The sequence below is a fragment of the Marmota flaviventris genome, chromosome 19, assembly GCF_047511675.1.
Source record: "Marmota flaviventris isolate mMarFla1 chromosome 19, mMarFla1.hap1, whole genome shotgun sequence".
Taxonomy (NCBI): Eukaryota; Metazoa; Chordata; class Mammalia; order Rodentia; family Sciuridae; genus Marmota; species Marmota flaviventris.
In genome coordinates this window covers 20,961,492-20,976,297 of record NC_092516.1, presented here as the reverse complement: position 1 = coordinate 20,976,297, position 14,806 = coordinate 20,961,492, and the positions used below count along the sequence as shown (strand labels likewise).

General features: G+C 50.9%; 1 protein-coding gene across 1 annotated transcript; it reads left to right on the top strand.

Moving 5' to 3' along the window:
- The first annotated feature begins 518 nt into the window (after positions 1-518).
- LOC114084012 (major vault protein) lies at positions 519-12,817 on the top strand. Its single transcript, XM_071605413.1, has 14 exons — positions 519-643; positions 789-984; positions 2,446-2,569; positions 2,670-2,801; positions 4,289-4,383; positions 4,670-4,906; positions 6,240-6,521; positions 7,555-7,799; positions 7,874-8,071; positions 9,531-9,917; positions 10,864-10,980; positions 11,137-11,263; positions 11,951-12,139; positions 12,527-12,817. The coding sequence occupies exons 1-14, from the start codon at positions 519-521 to the stop codon at positions 12,743-12,745; spliced, it is 2,673 nt and encodes an 890-aa protein (XP_071461514.1). The 3' UTR covers positions 12,746-12,817.
- The last annotated feature ends 1,989 nt before the right edge of the window (positions 12,818-14,806 follow it).

Genomic DNA, 14,806 nt, shown 5'->3' with positions numbered 1-14,806 from the left:
CCCTTCCCTGGTGGATCACGTCTCACCTGTTCACCCCAGGATTGCATAATGCTCAAGGAAGGGGAGGGGGCAGAAAAAGATCATGCAGATATTCTTTGGCCGCGGGCTAACACTTTATATTGCCTGGCCTTTGGGATCCCCTGAAACAAAAGCTGCCTGCCTCTGGAGGAGCCAGAGCGCCCTGCAGAGTGGCTGCTTCCCACTGTGTGCTGAGAGAGGCTACATCGCTGTCCCCATAGACGGATCTACACTTCCAGCTGGAGGTAGCTCTAACTCTGTGCACCTAGAGGGGAACCTTTTGATCTAACCTTTTGTGGATGGGCTCTGGTGTCCTGGGTGGGAAAAACAAAGGGGACGTGGGAGTGGGGACAGGAAATGGGAGACATCATTTGAGCTGAAAAATGAAGGGCCACCCATAGGCCATCTTTAGACTGGGGCCTGCCTCATCCCAGGTCCCCTGTGCTTATCCTGTGTCTTCTTCCCATCTGTCTGTCATTGCCCTGTGCTTAGGAGTCACCATGGCAACGGAAGAGTCCATCATCCGCATCCCCCCATACCACTACATCCATGTACTGGACCTGAACAGCAACGTGTCCCGGGTGGAGATTGGGCCAAAGACCTATATACGGCAGGATAATGAGAGGTTGGTGTGGGGCCCTCGGGGCCAAGAAGGGCACATTGGTCTCTGCCCTGTTGGCAAACTTGGGTGGCAGGGAGCTTTCTCCTGTTTGCTGTCTCCTCTGGGAACGGGGACCTGAGTCTTGACACCACTTCTTGCCTTCTAACAGGGTGCTGTTTGCCCCCGTGCGCATGGTAACAGTCCCCCCACGCCACTACTGCACAGTGACCAACCCTGTGTCCCGGGATGCCCAGGGCTCCGTGCTGTTTGATGTCACAGGGCAAGTACAGCTTCGCCTCGCTGACCAAGAGATCCGGTTGGCCCAGGACCCCTTTCCCTTGTACCCAGGGGAAGTGCTGGAAAAGGTACTTGGCTTGCTTCCCCATCCCCCACTCTGCCTGTCCTAGGGCTCTGCACTGTCTTCTGAGGGGACAGTGGGAAGGGCTGGGAGGGACATTTGCTGGTTCTCACCAGGGCAAAATTGACTCACCATCTTTCTACTCACCTTTCCTGCTCCCTGCTTCCTCCTCTGTGTCCCCAACCTACCCTCCTCTCCTGTCTCCACTTTGGAGCCTTGGGGAGCTTCCCCTCCATCAAGTGGACGTGATGGAGCCCAACCCATCCTCTATCTCCTGAGGCTCTGCTCCTCACCTCTCAGTCCTCTCTCCTTTCCATCTCTAACTTCTTAGCTGGGTATCCCAGCAATTCAGAAGGTTGAGGCAGGAAGATCACAAGTTCAAAGCTAACCTCAGCATTTAGCAAGACCCTCAGCAACTTAGTGAGACCCTGTCTCAAAATAAAATATAAAATGGACTGGGGATGTGGTTCAGTGAGAGAACTCCCCTGGGTTCAATTCTCAATACCAAAAAAAAAAAAAAAAAAAAGCCAGTTCCCAAACTTCTCCTTCAAGTGAGTTTCTGCAGAACCACCCTCCCTGACATCTGCAGCCTGGGGAGAATAGTCCTGCCTTATCTCCCTGCTGGAACTGAAACTTCATGAAGACAGAGGCTGTGTCCTCAGTCACGATGACCAGAGTATCCTGTGTATGGGAGGTGAACAGGGAAAGGGAGACTCTAGCCAGTGTGTGGCCAGAGGGCAGAGTGGTTCCTCCATCTTCCACAGCCCAGGGCCAGTTTAGTTGGAGTCGGGAGAGCAGGAAGATTCCCTAGTATTCAAGTCTTGATTCCATTCTTTATTGGCTGTGTGACCTTGATCGTGTCTCCTAATGTCTGTGATCCTTTTTTTTTTTTTTCCCCTTTCCTGTCTGTCTCAGAACATTGTCAAATATCAAATGAATTCATGTTTGTGGAGACATTTCTACAAACTTTTAGAAGGTGCATCTACTTTTTTTGCCAGGTTCCCCTTCTTGTCTGAAGATGTGATGATTGGAACACCAATGACTATCTTATAACCATGAGGCAAAACCATGCTTAAAACTTGCTTGTTAATGTTATAATGGTTTATATCTTCCCACCTTCATATTATCCCTAGAGAGCACCGGTGAACAAAGACCAGGAAATTTCATTGATTCAGCTTCCCAGATATTTCTAAAATATCTCAATCCTTCTTCTCAGTCTCCCTCTTAGATTATTAGCTCTAAACATCTCCTGAGCTCATCAGTGATAGCGTCCTCCTGCTTGATCTACTCCATCCTTTAGTTCTTCAGATCAGATGTACTTGGGACCACTTCTACCTTGGGTATTCCACCTGGGTCTTATTTTGGGACATATAAAGATTGATGCCATAGGTTCTGACCTTCATACTATCAGGTTTAACCCTCAAGGTCATAGCACTGAGTGCCCCATGGCCTCTTCATCCCCCACTAGGACATCACACCACTGCAAGTGGTCCTGCCCAACACTGCCCTGCATCTTAAGGCGCTGCTGGACTTTGAGGATAAGGATGGAAACAAGATAGTAGCAGGAGACGAATGGCTATTTGAGGGACCGGGTGAGTTAACTCTCCATTGGGAGAGGTCGGGGTCTTTGCCTTCCCACCATCGCCCTGACCTCTTCTATCCTCAGCTTCTGTTCCATCTCCCCTTTCCCAGGCACGTACATCCCCCGGAAGGAGGTGGAGGTTGTGGAGATCATTCAGGCTACTGTCATCAGACAGAATCAGGCACTGAGGCTGAGGGCCCGCAAGGAGTGCTTGGACCGGGATGGCAAGGAGAGGGTGACAGGTGGGGACCCCAAGGGACACTGATGGTGGGTGGGCAGGAGGGACCTTGCCTGCAGGGGAAGCAGGGAAAGCCACTTGTAGCCAGAGGGCAGTGCTTCTCTGGTTTCTCTTTTCATTTTTTAGGGCTGGGCTACAGCTCAGTTGATAGAGTGCTTGCCTTGTGTGCACATAATAGAGCATTATAGTTAGGCATAGTAAATGAGTTCACTTTGAGAAAACTCTAGAATTTCGTGGTTTTTTTTTTTAAGAGAATTTTTTTAATATTTATTTTTCAGTTTTCAGTGGACACAACGTCTTTATTTTTTATTATGTGGTGCTGAGGATCGAACCCAGCGCCACACGCATGCGAGTGCGTTACCACTTGAGCCACATCCCTAGTCCTCGGTATTTCTTGAACTATGGAGGGCTGTCCAGCGCTGACTCTGCCCCAGCCCTGATCCTGTGATCATGAGCACCTGGGCGTGGCCTTTCCCTCTCCCACCCTTCACCATGAGCTGTGGGCAGTGGCCAGGTCTTATCTGATTCTGGATCAACAATGCAGAGGTTCAGATACAGTGAACAAATGCAGCCAAGTGCATTGCTGGATGTGGATCAAAATGCTTTACAAATTGTAGCTTATTGAGTCCACCAACAACCTTGATGTGACTTTCCTGTCTTCCATATGGCAAGGCTGAGGCACAGAGATCCGGTGACTTGCCCAGGATATGTGACCAGATGGTGCAAGGCTGAGGCTTGGGCGTCCTTGCTGCTCCAGGAAACAAAAGGATACCCACAACTCTACTAGAGGCACCAGGGTATCAAGGATTGAACTCAGGGTTACTCCACCACTGAGCCACACCCCCAGCCATATTTTGTATTTTAGAGACAGGGTCTCACTGAGTTGCTTAGTGTCTTGTTTTTTTTTAAATTTTGTTTTATTTCATTTGTTTTAAGGTTGAGAGAAAGAGGAGAGAGGGAAATTTTTTTAATATTTTTTTTTTTAGTTTTCAGCGGACACATCTTTGTTTGTATGTGGTGCTGAGGATCAAACCCGGGCTGCACACATGCCAGACGAGTGCGCTACCACTTGAGCCACATCCCCAGCCCAGTAGTGACTTGCTTTTGCTGAGGCTGGCTTTGAACTCCCGATCCTCCTATTTTAGCCTCCTGAGCTGCTGGGATTACAGGCGTGCACCTCCATGCCTGGCTAATAGAGGCACTTTTCCTGCCCATTTTAGGGGAGGGAAAAACTTATTCCTTCTGTATGCCCCAAAGACTAGCAGAGTGTTCGCGTAGCAACTCCTTGAGCATTCTAGAAGTTTTTTTTTTTTTTCCTTTAATTCTGGGGGGAGAAAGGAATCAGTCCAAGGGCTCCTGTCAGGCCTTTGAACCTGGGGGCAGTGACTTCTCTTCACCCTTGAAGTCCTGTTGTCCTGTTATCTAAGCTGTGGAAAAGACATCTGGGGGAAGCTGCATAACTTCTGCCCTTGACCTCCTGCCCTTGACCAGGAGAAGAATGGCTGGTCCGCTCTGTGGGTGCATATCTCCCAGCAGTGTTCGAGGAGGTTCTGGATTTGGTGGATGCTGTAATCCTTACGGAAAAGGTTTGTGGCCTGGGGATGAGAAATGGGACCCTGGGATAGGGAATGCTCCAAGTGGCAGAGAATAGCAGCAGACGATGTGACAGTGAAAGGAAGACATTACTAGGGTCACTATAAAACCCCAGAGGTCACATCAACTGAGGACTATCTTGGCTATCTGGAAGGGTTAAAAAGTCACTCAGACCTGGGAGCAGAGTTAGTGGCCAGTCGTGTTCCCAGAATCCCCCAAGGAAGTGGTAGGAGGAAGTTGGAGGGAGACTTACTGAACACCCAGCGTCTCCTTCTGCAGACAGCCCTGCACCTCCGGGCTCGGCAGAACTTCCAGGACTTGCGTGGAGTGACCCGCCGCACTGGGGAGGAGTGGCTGGTGACAGTCCAGGACACAGCAGCTCACGTGCCCGATGTTCATGAGGAAGTACTAGGAGTCGTGCCCATCACCACACTTGGCCCCCAAAACTACTGTGTGGTCCTTGACCCCGTCGGACCAGATGGCAAGAACCAGCTGGGACAAAAGCGGGTCATCAAGGTGAGTTCCTCCTTTTCCCCAGAGCCTGTCCTATGAGGGTAAATGCTCTTGAGTGACGGGAGGCTTCTGACTTCCACTCATTCCACAATCTAGAAACACCCTCGGTGCCTTTGCACACTTAGTTCTGTGTGCCTAGGACCCTTCCCATTTGAAACCCGGGCAGCCTCCAGGGAACCTCAGGGACGTGCTTCCTGTTCTGCATCCTGCCCCCCACCCCATGCCCGAAGACCCTGAAACCCTGTCTCTTCTGTGTTCTGGAACCTTGGTCGTCTTGTGTAAAACAAATCCCACAGTTTACCCTTCTCCCCTGCTCTATGAACTTTATGTGGAGACTCCAGGAACCACACACTTCCTCTAAAGGGCTGCGCAGCAGTAGTTTCTGCCTATAGCACAGGGTTGTTGTTGAAGCCCAGGGGTTCAGCTGTTGTCTTGTAAATGCGGCCCAGACAATGCATAAACAGAGGAGGCCGCCATGTTCCCAGAATATTGCATTATTTATTTTTATTTATCATTTTGGTATTGGGATTGAACTCGGGGGCCTCTACTCCTGAACTATATCTCCAGCCCTTTTGAGTTCTTATTTTGAGATAAGATCTTGCTTAAATGGCCCCAGGCTAGCCTGAAACTTGTGATCCTCCTCTGTCAGCCTCCTGAATTGCTGAGATTACAGGCATGCACCAAGTATCCAGTTTTGTAACTCTTGTGAATAGGTTGACTCTAAACAGTTTAACTTGGAGCTGGGTGAGGTCTTGGTGCATGCCTGTAATCCCAGCAGCTCTGGAGGCTGAAAGGGGAGAATTCCAAGTTTGAGGTCAGCCTCACCAGTTTAGCGAGGCCCTAAGCAACTTGGCAAGACCATGTCTAAAAATTAAAAAAAAAAAAAAAAATTATATATATATATATAAAATATAAAAAAAATATATAAAAAGGGGGCTGGAGTTGTGGCTCACTTCGCACATGTGAAGCACTGAGTTTGATCCTCAGAACTGCATTAAAAAAATAAGAAGGGCTGGGCATGTGGCTCATGATGAAGCACCCCTGGGTACAGTCCCTGCTATCAAAAAAAAAAAAAAAAAAGTTGTAAGGATCCAGGTGTGACAGTTCACAGAATCTTTCAGAGACATGTTTGACTAAGTGAGATTTTATACCCTTTAGAGCCTCACAGTCCAGATAGTGTACCACAGTATTATAATGTGGGGGTGGGGCATGCTTTGGGGCTCCTGTACTCAGCAAAAGCCCAGGATAGCACAGGGCTGGGGAGGTGCCATTGGAGGCACCTGTATCCCTGGGTGGCAACTGCTCCTAACCCTCTCCTCACCTGTCTCGCCACCAGGGAGAGAAGTCTTTTTTCCTGCAGCCAGGGGAGAGGCTGGAGCGAGGCATTCAAGATGTGTATGTGCTGTCGGAGCAGCAGGGGCTGCTGCTGAGGGCTCTGCAGTCCCTGGAGGAGGGGGAGGAGGAGGAGAAGGTCTCCCACCAGGCAGGGGACCGCTGGCTCATCCGAGGGCCCCTGGAGTATGTGCCATCTGCCAAGGTGGAGGTGGTGGAGGAGCGGCAGGCCATCCCTCTGGACGAGAATGAGGGCATCTATGTGCAGGACGTCAAGACTGGAAGGGTAACTGCTGAGGGATGGGCGGCTGTCACTGCTATGTGACCATGGTGGTGACTTCCTCTGAGCAAGCATCTGATGCTGCTGGAGAGAGGTGTGGTGGGCATGGGGGAGGGGACGCCAGCAATATCTATAATAGCATCTGTGTGGGCTGCTGGTGGACTCGAGGGTATTCCATGGAATATTTGCCATTTCCTTGTCTAAAATCTTACTTCAAAACTGCAACTGAAGCCAGGCATGGTGGCACACGCCCGTAATCCCAGCAACTTGGGAGGCTGAGGCAGGAGAATCACAAGTTTGAGGGCAGCTTCAGTAATTTAGCAAGACTCTAAACAACTTAGTCACACCCTGTCTCAAAAATCAAAAAGGGCTCGAGATGTGGCTCAGGGGTAAAGCGCCCCCTGGGTTCAATCCCTGGTTGCGCAAAACAAAAAACAAAAAACAAAAAACCCCAAAACCTCAAACTGCAGGGATGAGCCTGGTACTGGGATGGGGATTCTGCCCCACTGCAAATCTGGTCCTAGCTTGAACACCTCACTGGAGTGTGACCTGGGAGCAATAATACCCTCCTCCCCCATGCCCATATGCTAGTGAAAGATTTCCTTTTTGCTGCTTCACCTAAAACTTTCAACCTTGGTTTGACTGTGGACCACATCTCCAACCTCTTTTTCTAAGAATCCAACCTAGAAATACACATTAGAATCTGAGGAGGTACTTCCTAGCATTGCATCTCTCTGTGATGCCCTCTAAGCATCCCAGGAATAATAATATTAAGCACTTGCTGTATGCCAAGTGTTGTTGTTTGAACTGGACACATGAAGCAGTTAGATCCTTGACCCCACAAGGTGGCCACTGTCATGTCCATTTACAGATGAAGAACCCAAAGCAAAGGCTCAAGTAGCTTGCCCAGATGAAGCTTTGCTGTATGGACCATGCTGACCCCCTGTGCTGCTCCAGGATAGATCAGCTTTGCTCAAGACGACAGGGGTGTCCCTCTAACCCTCACTGAAAAGACCTCTGCTTGTCCCCACCTCTCAAGGTACGTGCTGTGATCGGAAGCACCTACATGCTGACACAGGATGAAGTTCTGTGGGAGAAGGAGCTGCCCCCTGGGGTGGAGGAGCTGTTGAACAAGAGGCATGACCCTCTGGCAGACAGGGGCAAGGAGGACACAGCTAAGACCCTTCAGCCCTCAGCTCCCCGGAACAAGACGCGTGTGGTCAGCTACCGCGTCCCTCACAACGCAGCCGTGCAGGTGTATGACTACAGAGAGAAGAGAGCCCGGTGAGCGGCTGGCCCCAGCCTGCGGGGTGGTAGGGGAGGCTCTCCCCCCACCTGACTTCTGGCTCTCCCTTCAGGGTGGTCTTTGGGCCAGAGCTGGTGTCCCTGGGTCCTGAGGAGCAGTTCACAGTGTTGTCCCTGTCGGCGGGGCGGCCCAAACGTCCCCATGCCCGCCGAGCCCTCTGTCTGCTGCTGGGACCTGACTTCTTTACAGATGTCATCACCATAGAAACAGCGGATCATGCCAGACTGCAGCTGCAGCTCGCCTACAACTGGTGAGGGCTGGGAGTCTTGGGTGAGGGTCTGCTGGGTGCAGTCCTGGGGAACCCTGAGAAAGAGAGATGCCTCCTAATGAGGGCAGAATGCCTGACTCCATGCCTGGTGCAGAGGGAAGCCAGGCATTAGTAAATCCAGGGAAGTTGTGGGCTCACTCACATTCTGGGACATGGGGAACCAGTAGCTGAACACTACCCCAGGGAAACTCCCAACATGCATTTAACACAACACAAGTGAAAGGTTATTAAAAGATCAATGGGATACAGCAGGCAGGAGTGGGCAGACCATGTGGCCAAAGCACCTGTTCTGAAACCACAGCCTAGCTCTGCTTCTCCCTAGCTATGGACCTGTGCAAACCACTTGGTGTTCTCCTCAGCTTTCCCATCTGTAATAGCATCACCTACATCACAGGGTTGTTGACAGGGTGCTGAGAGAATTAGAACAGTCCCTGTATCTGACGAGAGTTCCAATGGCAGCCCTTAGAATTAGGGTGAGAGTTGGGGATGTGGCTCAAGCGGTAGCACGCTTGCCTGGCATGCGTGCGGCCCGGGTTCAATCCTCAGCACCACATACAAACAAAGATGTTGTGTCCACTGAAAACTAAAAAAAATAAATAAATATTAAAAAAAAAAAAAAAGAATTAGGGTGAGATAAGTTACTTGCAGAACTAATGCTCACCAACTCCCAAGTGTGTGTTTCTCATTTCTTGGCTGAGAGTAGCCAGTACCATGTGATGTGGATGGTTCTGGCATATTCAAGGGCACTGTAGCATAATCATTAAGAGACAGATTGCCTGGATTCAGAATTCCTTCCTGCCACACATTATATGATCTTGGGCGAGTGAGTTAACCTCTGTAAAATGGGGAGAATGTTTATCCCCGCTTACCAGGGTACCTGAGAAGATTAAATGGAAACATGGTACATTCCTTGGGACCTAACTGGGTACATGTTAGCATTATCTATTGTAAGGGGCCCTGCCCAGTTATAGAGGGTGAGTGTTGAAATTGTACTCAGAGAAAGTCTTTCCTTTTTTTTTTGGGGGGGGGGGAGGTGCGGGGACTGTGCCACATCTCCAGCCCTTTTTTTTTTATTTGGACATTTAGACACAGGCTCTTGCTGAGTTGCTTAGGGCCTTGCTAAGTTGCTGAGGCTGGCTTTGAATGTGCAATCCTCCTGTCTCAGCCTCCTGAGCCACTGAGATTACCGGCTTGTGTCACTGTGCCTGGTTAAGAAAACTGCTTTCTCAGGGCTGGAGATGTGGCTCAAGCGGTAGTGCGCTCGCCTGGCATGCCTGTGACCAGGGTTCGATCCTCAGCACCACATACAAAGATGTTGTATCCGCCGAAAACTTAAAAAAACAAATAAATTAAAAACAACAACAACAACAAAAAAAAAAAAAACCTGTTCTTTTAAAAAGAAAAGAGAACAGCTTTCTCTTCTGGGCCTCTTTGTCCACAGGCACTTTAAATTGAGTGACCGGAATGATCCTCAGGAGGCAGCCAAGCTCTTCTCGGTGCCTGACTTTGTGGGGGATGCCTGTAAGGCCATCGCCTCCCAGGTGCGAGGAACTGTAGCCTCTGTCACCTTCGATGACTTCCATAAGAACTCGGCTCGCATCATTCGCACAGCCGTCTTTGGCTTTGAGACCTCAGAAGTCAAGAGCTCTGATGGCATGAGCCTGCCCAAGCCCAGGGACCAGGCCGTCTTCCCCCAAAATGGGCTGGTAGTCAGCAGTGTGGATGTGCAGTCGGTGGAGCCTGTGGACCAGAGGACCCGGGACGCCCTGCAACGCAGTGTCCAGCTGGCCATTGAGATCACCACCAACTCCCAGGAGGCGGCTGCCAAGTGAGTGACACCTGGGGCTCGGCTGCCTAGAATGCCTCTCCGGGGTCTCCATCTTATACTCCCAGGGTGTGAGTAGCATGGAGTCCATTATGTCCACCTGCTGCATCCTTGTCCTTGAGGACCTCTTTACAGTGTAGATAACGTGACCCACTTAAAAATGAGACTAAGGTGCCACCTGTACTCCCTTAGCTTCCCACCTTGCTCCTGGCGCAAGGGGTATAGATCAGCAGTAGAGTGCTTGCCTAGCGTGGGTTCTGTCTCTGGCACTGCAAATGAACTTCTAAGGGCTTCCCCAACTGAAGCCTTTTATTTGGGGGAGGTGTGCTGGGGACTGAACTCCAGGGCACTCGACCACTGAGCCACATCCCCAGCCCTGTTTTGATTTTGTTTTGAGACAGGGTCTCTGAGTTGCTTAGCACCTCGCCATTGCTGAGGTGATCCTCCTGCCTCAGCTTCTTGAGCAGCTGAGATTACAGCCGTGCGCCACTGTGCCCGGCTCAACAGCCTTTTGCACAGGCTGATACACTGCCTAGAAAGCGCTTCCCCTAGAGCATTTTCAAACCAGGCTCCTCCTCTTTATCTCAGTCTGAAGGTCGCCTCCTTTTCCTTCTCCCATGACTGCAGTAGCACCCTCTTTGCCTAGACACCCATTTTACCATCTCCAAGGTGCTTGTTTCTATCTGAAATCGCCCTTGCTTACTTGTTTTTACCACTGGAGGGGATATTGGGTGAAGCAGGGGCCCTGAGCATGCTGCCTTCCCCAGGTCTAGAGCCACCCTGGGGATGCGAACAGCGTGCACGCTGTTTTGAGTGGAGATGCGTGTCCAGTGCCCTCTGAGTTCAGGGTCTGTCCTGGCTCCCTAAGGCTTGGCAGTCTCTGCCCTTGGCAGTCCTATCCAGCTGTGGCCCCATGCCAGCATCTCAGCCTGTCCCTGATCTCATCCAGGCACGAGGCCCAGAGACTAGAACAAGAAGCCCGAGGCCGACTAGAGAGGCAGAAGATCTTGGACCAATCAGAAGCTGAGAAAGCTCGCAAAGAACTCCTGGAGCTTGAAGCTTTGAGGTGGGTGGAGAACCAGAGGAGGATGGTCTTGGGAAATGGTGGGTGGGGGCACCAGGGTGTGTGTGAGATGGAACAGCATGTTGCATGGCCTAAATCAAGGCCCCAAGTGGTCAGGGCTTTCTTTAGAGTCTTATGGGACTCTGCCTCCCCCTCCAGCACGGCGGTAAAGAGCACCGGGACTGCCAAGGCCGAAGCCGAGTCCCGTGCAGAGGCTGCGCGGATTGAGGGTGAAGGCTCCGTGCTGCAGGCCAAGCTGAAGGCACAGGCTTTGGCCATTGAGATGGTGAGTTGGGGACTGCTTGTGAAAGGGTGTGGCCTTGGAACCTGGAAGAGACCCATTCATTATGGTCCCTGAAGCCAAGCAGGATACCAAGCACCCTAATATAAAGCCCTCTTCAAGTACTTTGTGTTTTACAAAGACCTTTGCCCTATAGCAATGCATTTAATCCATTCCTTGAAAGCAAAGATTATTATACCCATTTTGCAGATTAGTACTCAAACACTGGCACCTTTGTGCCAAGTATGTGAAGCATGTGCTTTACATTCATGTTCTTATTTTGTGCTTGAAATCCCATTGAGGTAAGTCTTATCTTTTTTTTTTTTTTTTGTGGTACCAGAGATTGAACCCAGGGGTGTTTTACCACTGAGCTACATCCCAGCCCTTTTTTATTTTCATACAGGATCTTGTTATGTGGCCCCGGTTGGCCTCAAACTGGCAATCCTCCCGTGTCAGCCTCCTAAGTAGCTGGGATCACAGGCATGAGCACCACTGCACTGATGCTCAGATTAAGGAGCGCCTGTGCGTCACTAGCTAAGCAGTGGCATAGAGAGGATTCACACCCTGCTGACTAAAAGATTAGAGCGGTGTTCCCTCTGCCTCAGTTCCTTCAGGCTCGCTGGCTAGGGTGACTTTCTGGACAGTTCCCAGGGACCACATGATCTTAAGCCAGCCACGTTTCTTCCCTTGCAGGAGGCTGAGCTCCAGCGGGTCCAGAAAGTACGAGAGCTGGAACTGGTCTATGCCCGGGCTCAGCTGGAGCTGGAAGTGAGCAAGGCCCAGCAACTGGCTGAGGTGGAGGCAAAGAAGTTCAAGCAGATGACAGAGGCCCTGGGCCCCAGCACCATCAGGGACCTGGCTGTGGCCGGGCCAGAGATGCAGGTGAGGGTTAGGGGAGGTTGGTGAGGCGTGTTTGCTTGGGACCAGCCTTGGAACTAAGAAGGCAGAAGAGAAATGACATCTAGAATGTCAGGGAGAGGGAGTGAGCAGACGTCCTTTTATCATTTGTCACTTGAGCACAGTGTCATGTGTGTCAACATCAGGCACTGTATTAGACTCAGCAGAGAGCTGGAACTCTTGGGGGAGACAGTGAATACCTGGGGTGTCAGTCTGTGACCGATGCTTCCAAGGAAGGCTGGCCGGGTGATGGGATGAAGGGGAGCTGACACTTCAAATCAGTTGGTTTCAGGAGGGTCACTTGGAAGTGCAAGAAGTGACCAACTTCTAACCCTGTCTTCTTTCCTTCCCCCTCCTCCTCTTCACCTCCAGGTCAAACTGCTCCAGTCCCTTGGTCTGAAATCCACCTTGATCACTGATGGCTCCTCTCCCATCAACCTCTTCAACACAGCCTTTGGGCTGCTGGGGCTAGGGTCTGATGGTCAGCCCCAGGCCCAAAAGTCGGCTGGTGGGCTCAGCCCCCAGGATGGTTTACATATTCGGGGTCCTCCCGCCCCTCAGACTGCTGGAGGCAACCAAATTGTGCCTTAGCTCTTACTCACAACTGACCAATAAAGTGGACATTTCTGGGCCTTAAAGAAAGAATTTAATCTCAAGCCTGGGTTACAAGGGAGCTTACTGGTGGAGGGAAGTGTACCCTTGACATCTGGAAGATAATTACTAGAGACTATGCACATCTGTAAAGTGGAGAGGAAACGGAGTCAGAGATGAGCCCAAAGTTGCCCTGATCACAATGGGATCCCCAAAGCCTTAGCAAGCTGTCTGTCCTTTAAGGAGTCAACTTTCCTAGATCCCAGGTCAGGAAGATGATGTCACCTGTGGGAGAACGCAGTCTGCCTGCCAAGCCCTCTGGGATGGCTGGGACTGGCAACCTCTCCGTCCATTCATGCCTCTAAGAACCCAGGGTGGCCTGACAGTTCTGGAATCTACCCCCAGCCACCATGGAGCCCCGCCCCCCCCCCAGCCTATTTAGGCAACTCCCCTTTGGCGCCACCTGCTGGTCATACCAGCAGCCTACAGCACCCATAGGTGTGCCAGGCCAGTACCAGCACCTGTACACTTTTCCCTTCTGACATGGGGATGTTGTACTGTGGAGGAGGACCCTGCCCAGGGGTTGTAGGAACTAGTTTCTGGTCTGGGATAATCAGGAGCACCAAGGGTACCCTTTTCCCAACCTCCCCCACAACCAGTAAGGGCCCATTATTTGGGAGGATCCAGGCACAGTCAGTCTAAGCACACCAGCTCTTTGTGGCAGGTCGAGCTGTAGGTGCCAAGCCCGCCCCATCTCCACTGAGGAAGTTAAAAGATCCTAGGGAGGGAGAGGAAAGCTTGGGCTGTGTGGCTAGAGTAGGCTGCACAACCTCTCTATTCTCTTCCCATCTGTGCAGTGGGCCAGCAAATCCCCCACTGAAAAGGGGTTGACGCAAATATAAGAATGATTCCTTTTCAAGGTCTTCTTCCTGTTTCCTCTCTGTGGCCTGACCCCCTGAGCCTCATTTCTTTCCAAGTTGAGTTGCGTTTGTAGGATCAGTGGCTCCACTCAAGTCTGAGCGTGCTGAGTCCAAGGGAGTACATCCTCGGCTCACAGCAAGGTGAAGCTGGCTATGTCTGTGGAATAGGCAAGTGACTCAGCACCCCCCCACACACTCTCACTTCTTCCCTCGAGGGATAATTAAGGTTCTTCATCTGGTACCTGGCAAGTATTAGGTGCTGCTGTGTTAGGGCTGTACATTACCAAGGGCCTCTGGGGACAAGTGACAGAAGCAAATAGGAACATACCCACTATGTTTCTGCATGGCCACTTTGACCATGGACACCCCTCTACCTTGCTTAACATTGCTAGCAACAGCACCACCTCTGGAACCTCCACTTAAAGCTTCAGTGACCTTGACTCCAACCACTTTTTTTTTTTTTTAATATTTTTCAGTTTTCGGTGGACACAACATCTTTATTTTTATGTGGTGCGGAGGATCGAACCCAGGGCCTCACACATGCTAGGCGAGCACTCTACCTCTGTGCCACAACCCCAGCCCCTCCAACCACTTTTTGAGCCCTCATCCCTTCTCATTTCCGTTGTACCCAGCTTAGCATCTATGATCTGTCCAAGTAACTCACTCATGTGAAACCTCCCCTAACTCTTTGTCTCCAGTTCCATCCTTTCTTAACCCCCCTGGCTTCCTTTGCCAGCCCCAGACCAGCTGCTTATTGTTGGAGGAGGGACACCCCACAGAGCCTGCTAGTCTCATTTTAAACTCATGGCCCAAACTTCAGGGGAGGCCTCCCTCTTCTAATTGTGTTTCTCTATCTAGAATGAGATGCCCTTCAAAACAACCATTCACACCTCCTCTGTTCTCAACTCCCACACTCCTGCCCACTTTTTCTCACCTCTTGGAGAAAATAGAAGCCAATTGGGCAGGAAGCCTCTCCCTTCCCAGTAGCAAATCAACACAGTGTGGGCATCTGGACTCTGTCCTCCCTCCTGTTCCCAGCAAGGATTCCTCCCCTTGGACCCTAGATCTCACCTATCATGTCCTCCAGAGCTATACCTCTACCCCCAACACCCTTCTGTCCTTGGCCACTGTCATCTGTATA

Coding starts and splice junctions, on each gene's coding strand:
- LOC114084012 (XM_071605413.1), top strand. CDS start 519: ATGGCAACGGAAGAGTCCATCATCCGCATCCCCCCATACCACTACATC. Junction 7,800..7,873: donor TACAGAGAGAAGAGAGCCCG/GTGAGCGGCTGG, acceptor CTCTCCCTTCAG/GGTGGTCTTTGGGCCAGAGC. Junction 11,264..11,950: donor AGGCTTTGGCCATTGAGATG/GTGAGTTGGGGA, acceptor CTTCCCTTGCAG/GAGGCTGAGCTCCAGCGGGT.